At 35.8% G+C, this 17,601-nt stretch overlaps 1 protein-coding gene across 3 annotated transcripts; it reads right to left on the minus strand.

The window, feature by feature from the left end:
• Nucleotides 1-3,826: 3,826 nt before the first annotated feature.
• Nucleotides 3,827-8,396, minus strand: LOC142533702 (uncharacterized). 3 transcript variants are annotated; one of them, XM_075640560.1, is made up of 7 exons: nt 8,282-8,396; nt 7,330-7,982; nt 5,711-7,218; nt 5,312-5,470; nt 5,020-5,170; nt 4,725-4,925; nt 3,827-4,473 (listed from the first exon to the last, which is right to left on the minus strand). In XM_075640560.1, exons 2-7 carry the CDS (start codon nt 7,958-7,960, stop codon nt 4,121-4,123), a joined length of 3,003 nt encoding a protein of 1,000 aa, XP_075496675.1. In that variant the 5' UTR covers nt 7,961-7,982; nt 8,282-8,396; the 3' UTR covers nt 3,827-4,120. The 3 variants fall into 3 exon arrangements, with proteins under 3 accessions (XP_075496675.1, XP_075496674.1, XP_075496676.1); XM_075640559.1 differs by having other exon boundaries at nt 4,993-5,170; XM_075640561.1 differs by having other exon boundaries at nt 4,144-4,925.
• Between the last annotated feature and the right edge of the window lie 9,205 nt (nt 8,397-17,601).

Raw genomic sequence — 17,601 nt, forward strand, 5'->3', positions numbered from 1 at the left:
ACCAAGTCTGAACATTAGTGGATCCACCTGAGGGAATCGTTCTCATAGGATGTAAATAGATCTACAAAAGAAAGCTTGGGGCGGATGGGAAGGTAGTGACCTTCAAAGCAAGACTAGTTGCAAAAGGTTATACTCAAAGGCAAGGAATTGACTATGAGGAAACTTTTTCACCAGTTGCTATGTTTAAGTCCATTAGAATACTACTAGCCATAGCAGCATGGTATGACTATGAGATATGGCAAATGGATGTAAATACTACATTCCTCAATGGAGACATCAAAGAAGAAATTATATGTCTCAACCTGAGGGATACACATCAGTAGGAAGTGATCATAAAGTATGCAAACTTCAGAGATCAATATATGGTCTCAAGCAGGCATCAAGTAGTTGGAACCTCAGATTTGATAGCACTATCAAAGAGTTTGGTTTTGCTAAGAATCCTGAGGAACCATGTGTGTACAAAAAAGTTAGTGGGAGTGCAGTGACATTCCTATTACTTTATGTTGATGATAGCATGCTCATTGGGAATGATGTAGGATTATTACAATCAACTAAAGTATGGTTAGCCAGTAAATTCTCCAAGAAAGACATGGGTGAAGCATCCTACGTATTGGGAATCCAAATCTATAGAGATAGATCAAAGAGGATGCTCGGACTCACCCAAGCCACCTATATCGATACCATTATAAAACGATTCTCTATGGAAGAGTCCAAGAGAGGATACTTACCAATGTGTCATGGTATTACTCTATCTAAAGCTATGTGTCCCAAAACTGATGAAGAGATAGAGATGATGACACATATTCCATATGCGTCAGCTATTGGTAGTATCATGTATGGTATGATATCGACACGTCCTGATATTTCTTACGCTTTGAGTGTTACAAGCAGATATCAGGCGAACCCTGGTCCAATGCATTGGAAGGCCGTGAAAGATATTCTTAAGTACTTGAGAAGGACTAAGAACTTGTTAATGGTCTATGGGGGTGGAGAATTAAAATTGGAAGGCTACACTGATTCTAGCTTCCAATGTGATGTAGATGATTCGAAATCGACCTCTGGTTTTGTATTCATACTTAATGGTGCGGCTGTCTCTTGGAAAAGTTCCAAGCAAGACACAGTTGCGGATTCCACCACTGAAGCTGAGTACATTGCTGCATCTGCTGCAGCCAAAGAGGCAGTTTGGATGAGGAATTTTGTCCAAGAGTTGGGCGTTATTCCCAATGGAGTTGATCCAGTCCCGGTGTACTGCGACAACACTGGTGCCGTTGAGCAAGCAAAGGAACCAAGGTCTCATCAGCGATCCAAACATGTACTGAGGAAGTTCCACATCATACGGGAGATTGTGGGAAGGGGAGACATATCAGTCGAAAGAGTCCCCTCTGCAGATAACGTTGCTGATCCACTTACGAAGCCCTTGCCAGGACCATTGTTTGAAAAGCATCGCGAAGCAATGGGCTTAAAGTTTATGGGTAGTTGGCTCTAGGGAAAGTGGGAGATTGTTAGAGTAGATGCCCTGCAGGTCAACTGTTGACTAGGGATTTTATTGACTCAGTTATAAGAACAATCTTTATTTTAATATAATTCATTATTTAATGGTTTGTTATTTCTTTATTATATATTCATGTGAACAACATATATAAAGACCTTGATTATACTTTAATACAAATGAATCGTAATTCGATGTTGAAACTCGTTTGTAAACACTGTATGATCTAAATTCGTTCCTAGTCGATTCAGCTGTCTAAAACATGGATAAAGGTCTCTTGAGATCGAGACTAGCATCTGTGATGTTGTGTACTGCGTTTCTTGGTAAGGGCATAGAGATATCCAAACATACTGATGGGTAGTCATATGATGATTATACCGAACAACCCTCCCTCGAACTTTCTAAGTGGTTATCATTCATCGAGAGGATAAGTCCGTGGTTATGATTGTACAACATTAGTCCTTACGACTCGGGACAACACTGAGGCTCTATATGCTAGGGCTGTGCTTTGACTCGTTTACCGGCTCCAGGAAAGTCATCAGGTGGCGAGGTTGGGTACAGTTGCGGGGATTCACCGCTCACCTGCAGGTGTGGATATCCTATGTGATCTGATGAAATTATAGTGCGTGAATCTCTGGCCAGAGTATGAGATGTACGTTAGAGAAGAAGTTCTCCAACAGTATATGCGATGCCACTATTTATAGTTATCATATAGTGATCGAATTAATATGCAACACTCGATGAACCAATGGTTGCAGATTCGATCGGGATATATGAGATGAAGGGACCGTACTGTACGTTAATCATAATCGACTGGTTCTTGCAGGCACTATCAGTGATACCTAGGGAATCATGGGGCGATGCTACTAGACGCTCTTACCATGATCCGATGGGTGCAATCAGAAATGAGTTCTGACATTCTTGATCAAGGTGTTGATGAAAAGAATGGGGCTAACTAGGGTAAGCTCGAATAAAGGATTATGTCCTGAATCACAAAGAGTTGTGAACCCACGGCTAGCTGTATCCCTGAACCATTAAGGGTCACACAAGCACTGGATCGTTTGTTCCCGTGGAGAGAATAAATTCAAGGAGTTGAATTTATATTATGATATTGTAAATTCAAGGAGTTGAATTTATGATAATTAAATTTTGAGAAAATAAATTCAAGGAGTTGAATTTATAAGATAGTAAATTCAAGAAGTTGAATTTATGAAATTTGGAGATAATAAATTCAACGAGTTGAATTTATAAAATTTGAGGATTTAATTTATTAATCTCAAAAGTTGAGTTTATTAAATATTAAATTTTGGAGGTGATAAATTCAAGGAGTTGAATTAATTATTTAAATATTAAATTCAAATGTTTAATTTATAAAGTGATTAAATTAAATGTAATGGGTATATGTATAATGAGCTTGTAGAAGTACAAGACCAACATACATATTATTAAGGTTCTTAATTGGACTTTAAAAGATTAATTAATTAATTAAACTAGTTGGACTAGAATAATTAATTGATTAAGTTCATTAATTATTTAATTTAATTAATGGGCCCTAAGCTTATATATATGTGTATTAGGCTTAGAGTTTAATTTAATTCATTCACAATTTTTGAAAACCCTAGCCACCACCTTCACAAATTTCGAAAAACCTCTCTTCCAAAGCTTGAAAAATTCAGCCACTTCCTTTTGAAGGAAAACTTTGAGCCGTCTCTCGTTTTCAATCTCTAACGTAAAAACTTCTTCTAATTTTCTTGTGCGAATTAGAAGAGGAACAAATCATCTAATCGTGGACCTGATTAGAATAAAGGAGTCCTTGAAAAAAGTTCGTAGGAATTCATCAAGAGCTATATCCGCCTACACCGGATTAGTTGGAGCCAAGTGATTAAATTCAGCAAAGGTATAAAATTCAAACGCTCTATGAATGTTTGATTCAATAAACCATACGAGTGTCCAAAACAAATATATTTTTATTGTCAAAATAAAATAAAAATTTTAAAACTTCCGCTGCGTTTGGGCACGTAGAAAACCGAGATCCAACAAAAAGTTAGAAAAATATCCGATGGCTAACTGCCATAATATCATTCATATCAATGATTTTATTCAAATCAACTTTCGAAAATTATAACCAAATATAGACTGGAATTACATTAAAATGTTGAAAGAAATTTGGCGAAAATAATTGAAACAGAGTCAAATGTTTTAATTATCCTGAGATGTGAACCCAACAAATAGAAGTAGACAATTTTAGCCGTATTTGATATAATACTCGCACTCGACTTAACGAGTTAAGGTAAGTTGCTTAACGAATTAAGTCAAGTGTAAATAACATCAACTTCCGAAACAGCTGGCTTATCAACCTGTGCGCATACCGACGATGAACAAGTTTGCATATCTGCAAGAACTTTTTATACACATTGCATATAAAATCTTAAAACTCTTTTTAATACATAACATTTGTTTAATGCCATTAGTGCTTAAAACCCAAAGAAAGGAGAGATTTCATGCAACCCACTTGGAAGCTCCACTGGTCCTAACCAAATGTACGAGTTCCTCCATTCAAAATCACTGTCATTACATTTCACCAAAGAGAGTATCATGCTTCGAAGGATTACGAAAGGCCGAAACAGACTATTAGAAGTTTTTCCATGCGAAACCATCTTTCTGTACATGTTCCCAATCTGAAGATAAGCTGCTATCAGGTAGCCTACTGTACCATTGTTTCATCATCTTTCCATTGTTGAATGAACGCATCATTGGATCATCGGGCACAGAGAAATGAAGTTCTTTTGGAGAGCCGTATCCACAACCATCTAACTTTGATCCAAATTCGTGTTCACTGAGACTTCCAGTTTGATGGGGTTTTGGAGACAAGTAGAAGACTTCAGCTTCTGATTGAGCATTCTTGACTGCTGCAACGTTTTTCTTACCAAAAAATTCAAAATCATCCTGTTGTTCCTCTTTTACATAGATTCTTGAGCTGGCCGCTCGAGACTGCGAGATATTGAATCTGGCCATGACGGGTTCTAATTCATGGCATTTGATCTCACCAGGACGGGTTCTAAATCATCACAGTGGGCCATTTTAGGTTGTTGCCCCTTCCCTATATTATTATATGACAGGTCATTTTCTCGAGATTTCAAGATATTGAATCTCTCCATGATGGATCCCGCTGGTTCACAGTCACCCATCTCCGATTGTTGTTCTTTTTCAAAATTTATCGATTCAATGTTATCACCAAGAGATTTCAAGATTTTGGATCTGGCCATGACGGAAGCCTCAACATCATCAACATTCTCCGTCGTGCTAGAAATGAAAGAATTCTTTAAGGCTGAACTCGGACTAGTTCTGCCATGAGTGTTGGGGGTCAGCTTGGAATCTGTGTTTGGATCAGGCATAGATCGAATTTTTGACATCATTACTGCAACATCTTCACTTTCTGAGAAAATGAAAAGCCAATAGAAAGCAAAAAGGTATCAAAAATTCAATCAGAATGTAAATGTAACCTTTTAAAGTGTTGGCTTCAATTTTACCCATCTCAATCTTCATTTGGTCAAAGCGAGCTTTATAACCGATGGAGCATAGATTAGCTTCTGCCTCGAGCCACAAGCTCTTAAAGAGAAGTGCTTGTGAGGAAATTCCTTCATAGCAGTGAAAATTCTCTTCAAGGATCTTTTTTATAGCCTGCAATCTGGAACCCAAAACTAAATTAGAACATATTTAACAATCCAATTGCACACAGGATTTCCTTCTCCTTCCTATTTGCAGCAGTGACTTGATACAAATCATATTTTCAAACCCAAAATTTGTAACAAATAGCAATACCTTGGTCGTATCGTCATTTCTTTTTATACCTTCTCCTCCCCTCAATGGTGAAAAAACTAGTGATTCATTTGTCTTCCCTTCACCCATATGAATAAAATCGGGCTGGAAATGAGAGTTAAAGGTTTCATTTGTCGTAGAGGGCCCGTCGGAAATCTTATCCTGAAGAAAAACATCATAATAAGATTAATTATCAAAGCAACAAGAAGATATTTTTTAGATCATATGATCAAAGACCTAAAACATGAATTTCGATATTCAGGAGAAAATACAGATGCTAGTAAAACCCATGCAGTGGAGATAATTAGAATGAGAATAAAAACAGTGTATAAGAATGAATCCTGAAGGAAAATTGCATCTCTCTGGACAGTTTAGCAAGTCCATAAATGACAATGAGATTACCACACTATGAGACTCCTCAATGATTGCTGACGTATTTCGGACACACTTCTTTAATTTAGGCTCATTAGTTCCCTGGTCACTATTAGTTCTCATGCAGGCATTGAGATTGCTAATTATACTCTTGATAACCTCCATATTTTTTTCTTCAAGGGCAGAACATGCATCATGGGAAAGGTGACACAGAAGCAACTCTGAAAGATTGTGTGTCGCCTTTATCATTGTCTGAACATCAAATTTTGTATCCGGTAATGGTTTTGGACACTCATATCCAGCTTCTTGAGAAGAAGGTGAAGCTAGAACCTTCTCTGCTGCACAAACTGCCACTGAGCCACCTTCAGAGACGTCATTGAGAGTCAGTCCAGCATCCTCTTCAACAACATTCAGATGCTTTGTGTCTAAAAATTTCACATCAAAACTGCTCACAGAGTTCCTCGGTTGGATAGGTTCATCATTCTGGAAATTAGGTTGATCGCTTATCTGAATTCCTTCACCGATCATCATAGTCAAGGTCCCAACAAAGGCTTTTGCACCATCTGATAAATTTTGTTCTCTGTTCGAGGAATTGGCATTAAGGGTACCTTCTAAAGGGTGCCCACTATTTCTTCCACAGCTATTGTCATCATTATTGCTGCCTTCACCACCCCTTCTACAAAAAGCTCTTGCAGAATCATACAAAGAGCGGAGATTTTGATCGTAACATTGATCCAAATTCTTCTTAAGAGAGTCTTTAGATCCAAGGTCAGATGCAGAAAATAATGAAGGTGCTCCTTTCCAACAGGGTGAATCCACAGATGGGTTGCGACGATCAACAAAACCTGAAGAATCCAAGGCAGAGTACACTACTTGATTGCTATCACAAGACATCGAAAAGCCGCTTGAAACATTTATATCTGGTAATTGAGATCCAATTCTTGCTTTGAATTCGCGAGGAAAATTATCCTTAGATTGCATAGGACCAGCAAATTCTTTCACTGAAGCAGGTAAAAGGAAATTCTCTTTTAAATAATAGCTTGGAATCGGGCTAGAATCTTTTCTCTTTGAGGGACCGGACTGCTCAAAATCTACAACCGCAACATTATCAGAATGAGTGGTTCCATAAGAAGTAACATCTTTTACCAAAAAATCACTAACAGAAGGTGGCGGCCTACTAACCACTGCAGAGGAAGGTCTCATAACTGATACAGAACTAGGGAAGGAAGTATCAAAAGGCAAAACATAATTTTCATATGGACCGCACAAGTTCTGAAAGTTAGAGACGTTCTGGTGCTTTTCACAGGATCGGCCTAAAGAATATGATTCCGAAAAGATAGAACCGGATACCGAAATACATGGTTTAATACAATCATAGGGAAGCAGGTCATCTTTTTGCTGAAGAATTGGCCTATCTTCCAAATTTCCCAGAGCGAGCTGTCCACGACGCACTTCACTGTCAGAAACTCTGTTCAAATTTCGGCAATGAACACCAGAAACTTCTTGAGATTTTTGGCCGAATGAAATGTCATATATTCCTGAATTATATAGCAAAGAAACTCATATTACATCCATCGACCTCCACATTCATATTCAAACACACACATAAAGAGATAAACCACATTCTCGATTGAACGTAAAATGCATACCTTGGCTTTCTTGAATTTTGTAACTGTGTGAACCACACACACTAACATTCTTTGAAGAGAAATCTCCGCCAAGTCCTACTGTTTTGACCTGCATACCATCACTGAATCCAACATTATCAGCCCATCGAGGTCCATACTCCAGATCAAACAAGCTCTGATTATAACCAAATTGGGATGATGCAGAGAATCCAGAAGGAGACTTTGCATTGCTACTTTGCCCATCATACTCGTTGATGGTGCTTCCTACACCAATCATAGGAGGGACACTAGGAGAATAATAAGGCTTCACTCCACCACCATAAACAAATGCACTGTCAGACCAATGGATACCAGACGGACCAAGATATATTGAGTCTGAAATTTGGTAATCATTTAATGGCATGCTTGTTGTTTCGGTGGGATGGATATCCAGCTCATGTCTAGGTGCTGAAGGGCTGGCAAATTGGCTGGTATGACTATAGGGTTCAACAGCATAAGACAATTCTGAGTAATTTAAAACAGGGTTTAAACTGAGAATAGGGTTCAAATTCAATCTATCAACAGTAAAAGAGGGTGCTAGAGCTGACAAATTTGAGATGGATGATGAACAATTTTCTCCTGATCCTTCGCCCGCAGACCCAAAACCCATCATTTCTGGATATGAATTCCAAAAACTGGAAACAAAAAAAACAAAAAACAAAATTCACATGAAAATGATGACTGGTTGCACACTGATTCCAATAAACAGGAAAATCTGTGAAAAGTTGGTCGGATAAATCCTAATTAAACAATTACTTAAAAACCAATTAGAGAAAGCTAGTCACAGAACTAACACACACTAGTTTCGATTAATTAAACAAAAATCCCAAATAAACATCGATTACTGAGATGACTGAACAACAGGAATAACGATATAATTTATAAATTGAACACAATAAAAAAAATTAAGGAAGAAATAGAAGGGGAAAAAAACCTGAGAAAGAAATTCAGAAGATTTCTCTCTCTCAGCGCAATCGTGTTTCTTCAATAAGGGAGTGGTTGCAAAACGTAGCGTGGCGATGCCTTCAGAGCTGGGGCTTCTATTCGGTATGTGACAATAATATATTAGCAAACGGTCCTTCAAATAGTACATATTTATTTTTTAGACCTTCGTTAAAATAACATTATCAAAAAACGACAATAATCAGCTTAAGCTAAATGGTTTACGAGTACCGATCTTAATAGAAATAATAATAATTTAAAAATTATCATCACTCATGTTTAATAGGAAAAAATAGATATATTTATATGTTTAGTGTTTTTTCAATGATATTGTTTGATGTATTATTTGGTAGCTCAAATATATGCCCAATGGCTATGAATAATCAATTCCACCAAATGTTTAACATTTTTGGTACCTTATAATTCTCACCCGATTGAGACTAAGCATATTTTGATGGATCAGTCAAATTATAGAACACCAACCCAAAGGTAATATAACCTGCTTCGATCACTTTTACCCGACTTTATCACATCGGCTCGGGAGTAATAACTCAAGAGAGTCTATCGAGCAGTTTAATTTGGATAGTCTATCATCCGACTCGAGTTCAAACATGTATGACAGTAAATAAAATCCTATACATATCAAACTCTGGAATAAATCTTCGGTGACAAGGAAATAATCCTAAGAACGTCGGGGCATAATATTCAAATCTATATCTCACCAAAGATAAAATAAGATCAGCACAAATCCAATATTCGTACTAGAATTCTTACCATACAAAGTACTCAGTTCCAACTCTATAAATACCAGGTATTTCCTGTGATTTGATTCATTCATTGTTTTACACATACAATGTTTTATTTTCACTTTCAAGTTTGCTCTCCGGACTAACTTTAGCATCGAAAGGGATACACCGGAAATACTTATGGTACCTCTTAACGTTTGTTCGTCGGTGCAGATTCCAACTGGGTTATAATTAGCTCGACTATAATCAGCTCGACCATATCCTGGCCAGTCATCTCTTGGTCTAAACATTTGTGCTCGCATAACAACATATTGAATGGAACATGTGGAAGTATTTGGTTCATCGGACCGAATCTGAAAGTACGTGAAATCTTCGACATTGATAAGCCCAAATCTTATAGAGATTTTAGGGATTTTATTTTATAATATTTGTGCTTATCTAGAATTATTATCCCTAATTTTGTGCTTATCTTAGTTAAGTTTATAATGATTGTAGATTTGAATAAAAGAGAAAAAAATGCATAATTTGGGAGATAATATGATTTTGCAAGACTTCAAAGGCAACAAAATACCAAGAGGAAGGAAATAAAATATTCTTATATTTTATTCCTTGATAATGTTGAAATTTTGGAAGAAAATCTGTCCAGATATTGAGAGAGGAAGCCTAAAAATTGAAAAATAAAATATTATCTACAATTTTAAACATGAGAAGAGCTTCAAAGATTTAAAGGATGAGGCCCATGAAGAATTATAAAAGGTAGCGTACGTGAGCAGAAAAAGGAGGCGCAAAACAAAAGAAAAAAACCAGCGCGGAAGGGAGAGAAGAGAGAAGCGTACAGAGGGAAGAGACGGAAGAAGACATCGCAGAAGGAGAGGGAAGGAAAAGAACAGAACGTACAGGAAGAAAGAAGCGCAGAAGACCGCGGAAGAAAGGAACATAAGCTACTGTGACAAAAGCTGGAGAAATTCATCACACCTCACAAATCACTGAGAATTCCTTTCACTCATCCTTAATTTTGTTTTCTTCTATGAACTTAAATATGTGTTTTCACTTCTATTTTGAATTCATGGAGTAATTTTCTTTAGGCTAAGACCACAATAGGGCCAAACAAAATTTTATTTGATATTTGTTTTATTTTCATTATATTATTTTTCTTGATTTTAATTATTGATTGATGTTAGTTTAATATTTCTTGTTAATAGACTGATCAACTATTTACATGTATGTTGATTAATCACGAATCGGAAGATGATTGATTAAATATAGCAACAAAGACGTCATCAACACATGGTTAAACTGACTAGAAATAGTATTCGGTTTCTGTGTGCGGTTTTAGGTGAAAACTGAAATTCCACGAAGATTTAATGCATTTAGATCTAATTAAATTCAATTAGAAATAATTGGACTGTTAGATTTAAATAGGTTTATTAACTCGAGGAATCGTTTAATAAATAAATTTGGGGATTTCACCTAGATTGTCAAGAATTAAATAATTAATTGAATTTTAACACGTGTCAACATAGTAGAGTTTGGTGCCGTTGTGTGTCGTAGTTATTTATTTGAATTTGAATCTTTCATTGATATTTGAATCCCTCGTTTTTAATTGCAATTATTTTATTTAAAGTTTAAATTAATAATCCACATATCATCTTTTTATTTATTTTGTCTAGCTTAAGTTAAGTGATATAAATTCTAGTAATTAAATATTACTCTCTGTGGGATCGATACTTGGACTCATCATCCATTTACTATAACTTGACCTAGTCTGCTTGCTAGATTTATTCCCAACCGAAATCGTCGGTCAAGTTTTTGGCGCCGTTGCCGGGGATTAATTTATTTAATATAGAATAAATTACTTATTTGAGACTAGACATTTTTTCGAATTTTTTTCTATTTTATTTGATTTATTCTTATTTTATTACGAGGTACTTCAAGATGGATCATCGGGGAGTGTTCACGAATTTTGCCCAACAATACTCGGAACCATTCTATGCTGCTTGGGGGAGATTAAATGATCTAGCAAACAACTTTCGGTTTCATGATTTGTCAAACTACACTCTTATTCAATTTTTCTATTTTGGTTTGGATGAGGCAACAAGAAGTTGGGTAAATTATGGAGCTTTGGCAACTGGTAGTCACTTATTTAATAGAGAATACAACAGTGCGATGCACTTGTTAAATGATATGGCAGATTTCGACTACCACTGGCATTGTGATCCTTCACTGCAGGGTTGGTGTCACCAATATCCTCCACAATTTTGCCCCGATTTTGTAAACCAACCATTTGAGCAACAAGAAGAGCGTAGTGCACATTTAGATGAAATCATAGCTCAGTGGAAGAAGATGGTCAACTCTTTGTGTTTCATCGATGAACAGATTGAGCTTCTAATGAAACCAGTGTCCGAAATCAACCAAGAGGACGAAGCGATTTTTGTCGATCAATTAATGACCAACCAGGTATGGGTGAATAATGACAACTCAAACAATAAAGGTTTGGAGAGTGATTCAAATCATGTAGAAATTTCATCTGAATCTGATCTTCCACAAGTATTTGAGCTGAAGAAAGAAGAATTCTTCGAGGAATCCATACGCAAAGATGAGGTAGAAGTGAAGTTGGAGGAATTCCTATGCGAAGATGAGACAGAAGTGAAGTTGGAGGATGTAGAAGAACACAAGTCGAAGGATTTGAACTCATATATGGTCTTAACATATATTCCACAGCAGATTCTTTATTTCCATCAACGCAAACTCAAGAATATTACATCCTCTACGAGCTTTATCATGGATTAGATTGTTCTTCCCCTAATAATCAGTCTTTGTCGAGTGTTGTTGGAGCGACGAGCTTACAATGTCAATATCATGCCAAGCTTGAGGGCACATATAATCAAGACCCATATGTAATATTGTATGATATTTACTATGGGCGGAAGCCGCTATTTGATGGATGCTTCTCCGTAGTCAAGCTATAGACAATGAATTTAGCGCTTGCTGGGAGGCAACCCAGTGATTTATTTTATTTCTTGTCGTTTCATTTTTATTTTTATTTTTTTCATTTTGTTAGTTTAATCCTCTGTGATTTTGGTGTGTGAAGGGAATATTGGAATGGAGCAAGATAATTTAGATTCTGGAAAAACTAAACTGTTGAAATAAAAGATTACCAGCACTGAGGAATTCTACTATCCCCATGTAGCACTCCATGGAATTTGAAGCAACACTGTCAGGGAAGTGTTCTCTTACTATTCTGCATCCAACTTTTATATTCTTTTCGAATGGCATGACACTGAGGGCAGTGTAAATCTAAAGTGTGGGGGGGATTTGATTTGTGTTTGTTTCACGTCACCACACTTAGCATGTGTTTCAATGTTTAATTCTCGATCATGAAAATTTTTTCTGGTTATTCTTTGAGAAACTGCACTTGTGATTACATGACACACTAATTGACTTTCTAGATTTTTGATCACTCAAGAGATTGAATCACACCTAGAATTGATTGAGATGAGCTGTAGTTATAGCCGAAGGATTTGAGCACAAACTAGTTTTGTATCATATTTTGAGACATAATCTATGAACTTTAAGTCATACTTATATGAATTAACTGTGAATTGGCAAGAGGTGAGCTCATATTTAAAAAAATCAAAAAAAAAAGAGAAAGAAAAGAAACAATCTAGAACTTGTCTGATATTATCTTTCGAGGCGAAAATACGGAGAAGAATGACTTAGAGATGATTTAGGCGATCTTTGGACCGTTTGAGCCTTTCGAGCCTACCCAATGCATCATTCATATCCCTAGTATTCCCTTTTGAGCATAATAAATCGAATGGAGTGTGTCAAAGACATACAATTAGCCCCCATTCATATTCCTTCGAAATCCCACATCAACTACCCAATTTTAGCTCATACATTATTCCTCTACCTTAATTTGAGAGAAATAAACTTTTTAGCGCTTTAAAATTTTCAATAACTCTCATGTGCTGATTAATAAGAAAAATTGGAGGAGTTTGAAAAAAAATCATGAAGAATGAGAAAGGGGTTGATGAAAAAATATATATAATGAGGAAAAAAAGAAAGGATGAAGGAATGTTGTATGATGTAGTGATTGAAAAAACTAAAAAGGAATGCTGTTGAAGATTGAAAAAAGCAGGAGGAAGAGAAAAAAAAATATGGGGGAATATGAACGAAAGTACAAGGAAGATAAAAAAATTAGGTGGAGGAATGATGAAATTCAATAAGGGAAGGAAGATAGGAGATGAAGGAATGCGCTGTATGATTAATTTGTTTATTTTCTCTCATTTTGAATTCCCTATCCTTTATTGTAGCTGTGAGCCGTGGCCTAACGCTATAAGCTTGAAAAGACCTATTGACTGGGTCATATTCCTCCAACATTTAGTGGAGAAATGTATGAAAGACAAGCTTATGGAGAGTTTCTTTATATGAAAAAAAATTCAGAAAATATGAGCACTCCTTGAACTAAAACACCTTTGAGGAATATGAGTTTTGACTTCCACACTACACACAGTCTCATTATTTTGATATTTTCTAGTGAATGCTTGAGTTTTGAAAGTTGCAACGAAAGTGAATTTTATGATCTTCGAAATGTGATCTTTTGATTGAGTGCGATGGAATTTGGTAGATTGAAAAGTGTTGATTGTGTCATTTTTGTGGTGAATCATTGAATATTCCTCGGTTATGTTTTTATTCTTTGATTTGTTCGAGGACGAACAAAGGCTAAGTGTGGGGGGATTGATAAGCCCAAATCTTATAGAGATTTTAGGGATTTTATTTTATAACATTTGTGCTTATCTAGAATTATTATCCCTAATTTTGTGCTTATCTTAATTAAGTTTATAAAGATTGTAGATTTGAATAGAAGAGGAAAAAATGCATAATTTGAGAGATAATATGATTTTGCAAGACTTCAAAGGCAACAAAATACCAAGAGGAAGGAAATAAAATATTCTTATATTTTATTCCTTGATAATGTTGAAATTTTGGAAGAAAATCTGTCCAGATATTGAGAGAGGAAGCCTAAAAATTGAAAAATAAAATATTATCTACAATTTTAAACATGAGAAGAGCTTCAAAGATTTAAAGGATGAGGCCCATGAAGAATTATAAAAGGTAGCGTACGTGAGCAGAAAAAGGAGGCGCAAAACAAAAGAAAAAAACCAGCGCGGAAGGGAGAGAAGAGAGGAGAGAAGAGAGAAGCGTATAGAGGGAAGAGACGGAAGAAGGCATCGCAGAAGGAGAGGGAAGGAAAAGAACAGAACGTACAGGAAGAAAGAAGCGCAGAATACCGCGGAAGAAAGGAACAGAAGCTACTGTGACAAAAACTGGAGGAATTCATCACACCTCACAAATCACCGAGAATTCCTTTCACTCATCCTTAATTTTGTTTTCTTTTATGAACTGAAATATGTGTTTTCACTTCTATTTTGAATTCATGGAGTAATTTTCTTTAGGCTAAGACCACAATAGGGCCAAACAAAATTTTATTTGATATTTGTTTTATTTTCATTATATTATTTTTCTTGATTTTAATTATTGATTGATGTTAGTTTAATATTTCTTGTTAATAGACTGATCAACTATTTACATGTATGTTGATTAATCACGAATCGGAAGATGATTGATTAAATATAGCAACAAATACGTCATCAACACATGGTTAAACTGACTAGAAATAGTATTCGGTTTCTGTGTGCGGTTTTAGGTGAAAACTGAAATTCAACGAAGATTTAATGCATTTAGATCTAATTAAATTCAATTAGAAATAATTGGATTGTTAGATTTAAATAGGTTTATTAACTCGAGGAATCGTTTAATAAATAAATTTGGGGATTTCACCGTGATTGTCAAGAATTAAATAATTAATTGAATTTTAACACGTGTCAACATAGTAGAGTTTGGTACCGTTGTGTGTCTTAGTTATTTATTTGAATTTGAATCCCTCATTGATATTTGAATCCCTCGTTTTTAATTGCAATTATTTTATTTAAAGTTTAAATTAATAATCCACATATCATCTTTTTATTTATTTTGTCTAGCATAAGTTAAGTGATATAAATTCTAGTAATTAAATATTAGTCTCTGTGAGATCGATACTTGGACTCATCATCCATTTACTATAACTTGACCTAGTCCGCTTGCTAGATTTATTCCCAACCGAAATCGTCGGTCAGACATCATCACATTTTATATTAAAAATATTTAAATTAAATTTTAACAATTGATTGTTAGATTTGTTGTTTATATATATATATATATATATATATATATATATATATATGCGCCGGCCTGTCATTAACTTGTGGTGGGTTGAGGTTTTTCCTGTTGGAACATCGTATTCTCGCACTCAAGACGCAGCGGAAGTTTAAATTTGCTTGGGCGTCGTGTGTTTAAAACCATTCATAGGGTGTTTAAATTATTATACATTCGCGATCTTAACGCTGGACTCCAAACTATTCCGGTTTGAGGCGGATATAGCCTTTCTTGTAATTCCCTACGAACGTGCTTCCTTTGATCGTCTAATTAGGTCCACGATCAGAGACTGATTTTCTCATTTGGATTGCACTAGAAATCACAAACGATTTTGCGTTAAGACTGTAACGTCCGAATTTTCAAAATCCGATGTCGGTGCTGCGGAGGCATGACGGTGCAATGAAAGTTAGTCACGGCCGTGACTTTATCTCTCAAGGGTGGCCGAATCATGCTTCTTGAAAGTGTCCGAAAAGTGCAAGATTCATAATCATGCTTTTGTGTGTATTGATTCTTAATCAACAATCAATTAGGCTAATTAAGTTGGTTAGCCAAATTGCTATTTGCCCCTTTAAAATAAATGACCGTCCACTTTCTCCTTCTTGATTCCTAGCTGCGGCCAGAGGTATTTTTGAGGAAATAAGGAAGAGTTTTTGTGTACAAAATTAGGGTTTTTAATTATGAGTTTTAGTGGTATATATATAGAATTAGACTCCTAATCTAATTAGGAGTTCATCTCCCACAAGAACTCTAATAATTTCATTATATTTAAACTCTCATATAATTAATATATAATGTATTTATTAATCTTTAATAATACATGATATAATAATATCATATACACATATTTTATATCACCATATAAAACATATACATGTATATGTATATTAATTAAATAAATATTATTTAATTTATAAACTAACTTCTCGGTTAATAATTCTAGACTCTTCTAGAATAAATATGGGAATTTGTGCATGCTAGTAGTCACCACTACTAGCACAATCATTTAAGTAGTAAATTTTAAATTCACTAAAAAAATTGATTCCGAACTCATTATAACCCCGATCGAGATCCGAGAGCGTCGATGTACCAAGGATACAAATCTTGTTCATATAACGAAAATCGAAAATTTCGAAGATCAAAATTTTCATTTACCAAATTTAGAACTTACCATATATGGCAGTTATCATATTTGGCAGCTGCTAGTTTTAGTGAACTCCTTCACAAAACAGGCAGTTCTACTCTCCTTCCTTATTTAGCAATCATACCAACTTTCATTTTTTCAATCATATGGAATCAGTTCATAAACTCCTTTATAAGCTTCCTGTTTGATCTCCATCAAACTATAGTCGCCAAATGCCAACTCCTTGAAATTTGTCTATCTCAACGAGAACACAAAATCTGATACTTGTGTGATTCACAATGGTTCAAGGATATAGCTAGTCGTGAGTTCACATCTCCATGTGATTCAGAATAACATTTATTCTTATTCGGGTTTACCCTAGTTAACCCCATTGTTTTCATCAACTCTTTGATCAAGAATGTCAGAACTCATTTTTTATTGCACCCATCGGATCACGGTAAGAGCGTCTAGTAGCATCGTCCCATGATCCCCTATGTATCACTGATAGTGCCTGCAAGAACCTTTAGTCATGGTTAGTGTACAGTAAGGTCCCTTTAACACATATATCCCGATCGAATCTGCAACCATTGGTATATCGAGAGTTGCATATGAATTCGATAACGATGCGATTTATCTTTTAGTACTAATAGTGGCATGGTATGTGCAACTAGGAAAGCACCTTTCCCTAAAGCGCATTTCTTGCTCTGGCCAGAGACTCCTTGCACTATTAACTCATCAGATCACATATGATATCTTCACCAGTAGGCGAACGGTGAATCCCCGACTACAATGCATTTGCTCCTACGTATTTCGAAACTACGCCCAACCTCGTCACATGATGACCCTCGATGTAGTCGGTAAACGGATCAAAGTGCATGCTAGTACGTATAGCCCCTACATTTTTCCGGATCAAAGGACTAATAATGTACAATCATAACTGCGGACTATTCCACTCGATAAGTGAGAACCAATTGGACAGTCCGATGGAGGGTTGTTCAGTGCATCATCACATGATCACTCATCTGTGTGAATAGGACATCTTCATGCCCTTATCAATGAAACATGGTATTTACTCCACAGATACTAGTCTCGAGCTCGAGCGACCTTTATCCTTGTTTTAGGCGGCTGATTCGACTAGGAACCTGTTTAGAATATATGGTACACTTCCTAATGAGTTTCATGATCTTA

Source organism: Primulina tabacum, chromosome 18 (assembly GCF_025594145.1).
Source record: "Primulina tabacum isolate GXHZ01 chromosome 18, ASM2559414v2, whole genome shotgun sequence".
Classification (NCBI taxonomy): domain Eukaryota; kingdom Viridiplantae; phylum Streptophyta; class Magnoliopsida; order Lamiales; family Gesneriaceae; genus Primulina; species Primulina tabacum.

Excerpts from the sequence above, each read along its gene's own strand:
- LOC142533702 (XM_075640559.1), bottom strand. The coding sequence starts at position 7,960 with ATGATGGGTTTTGGGTCTGCGGGCGAAGGATCAGGAGAAAATTGTTCA. Across the intron at positions 4,926-4,992 it reads TGAAGCCAACACTTTAAAAG|AAAGTGAAGATGTTGCAGTA; the intron begins GTTACATTTACA and ends TCATTTTCTCAG. Across the intron at positions 4,474-4,724 it reads CAAAATCTTGAAATCTCTTG|CGGCCAGCTCAAGAATCTAT; the intron begins GTGATAACATTG and ends CGCAGTCTCGAG.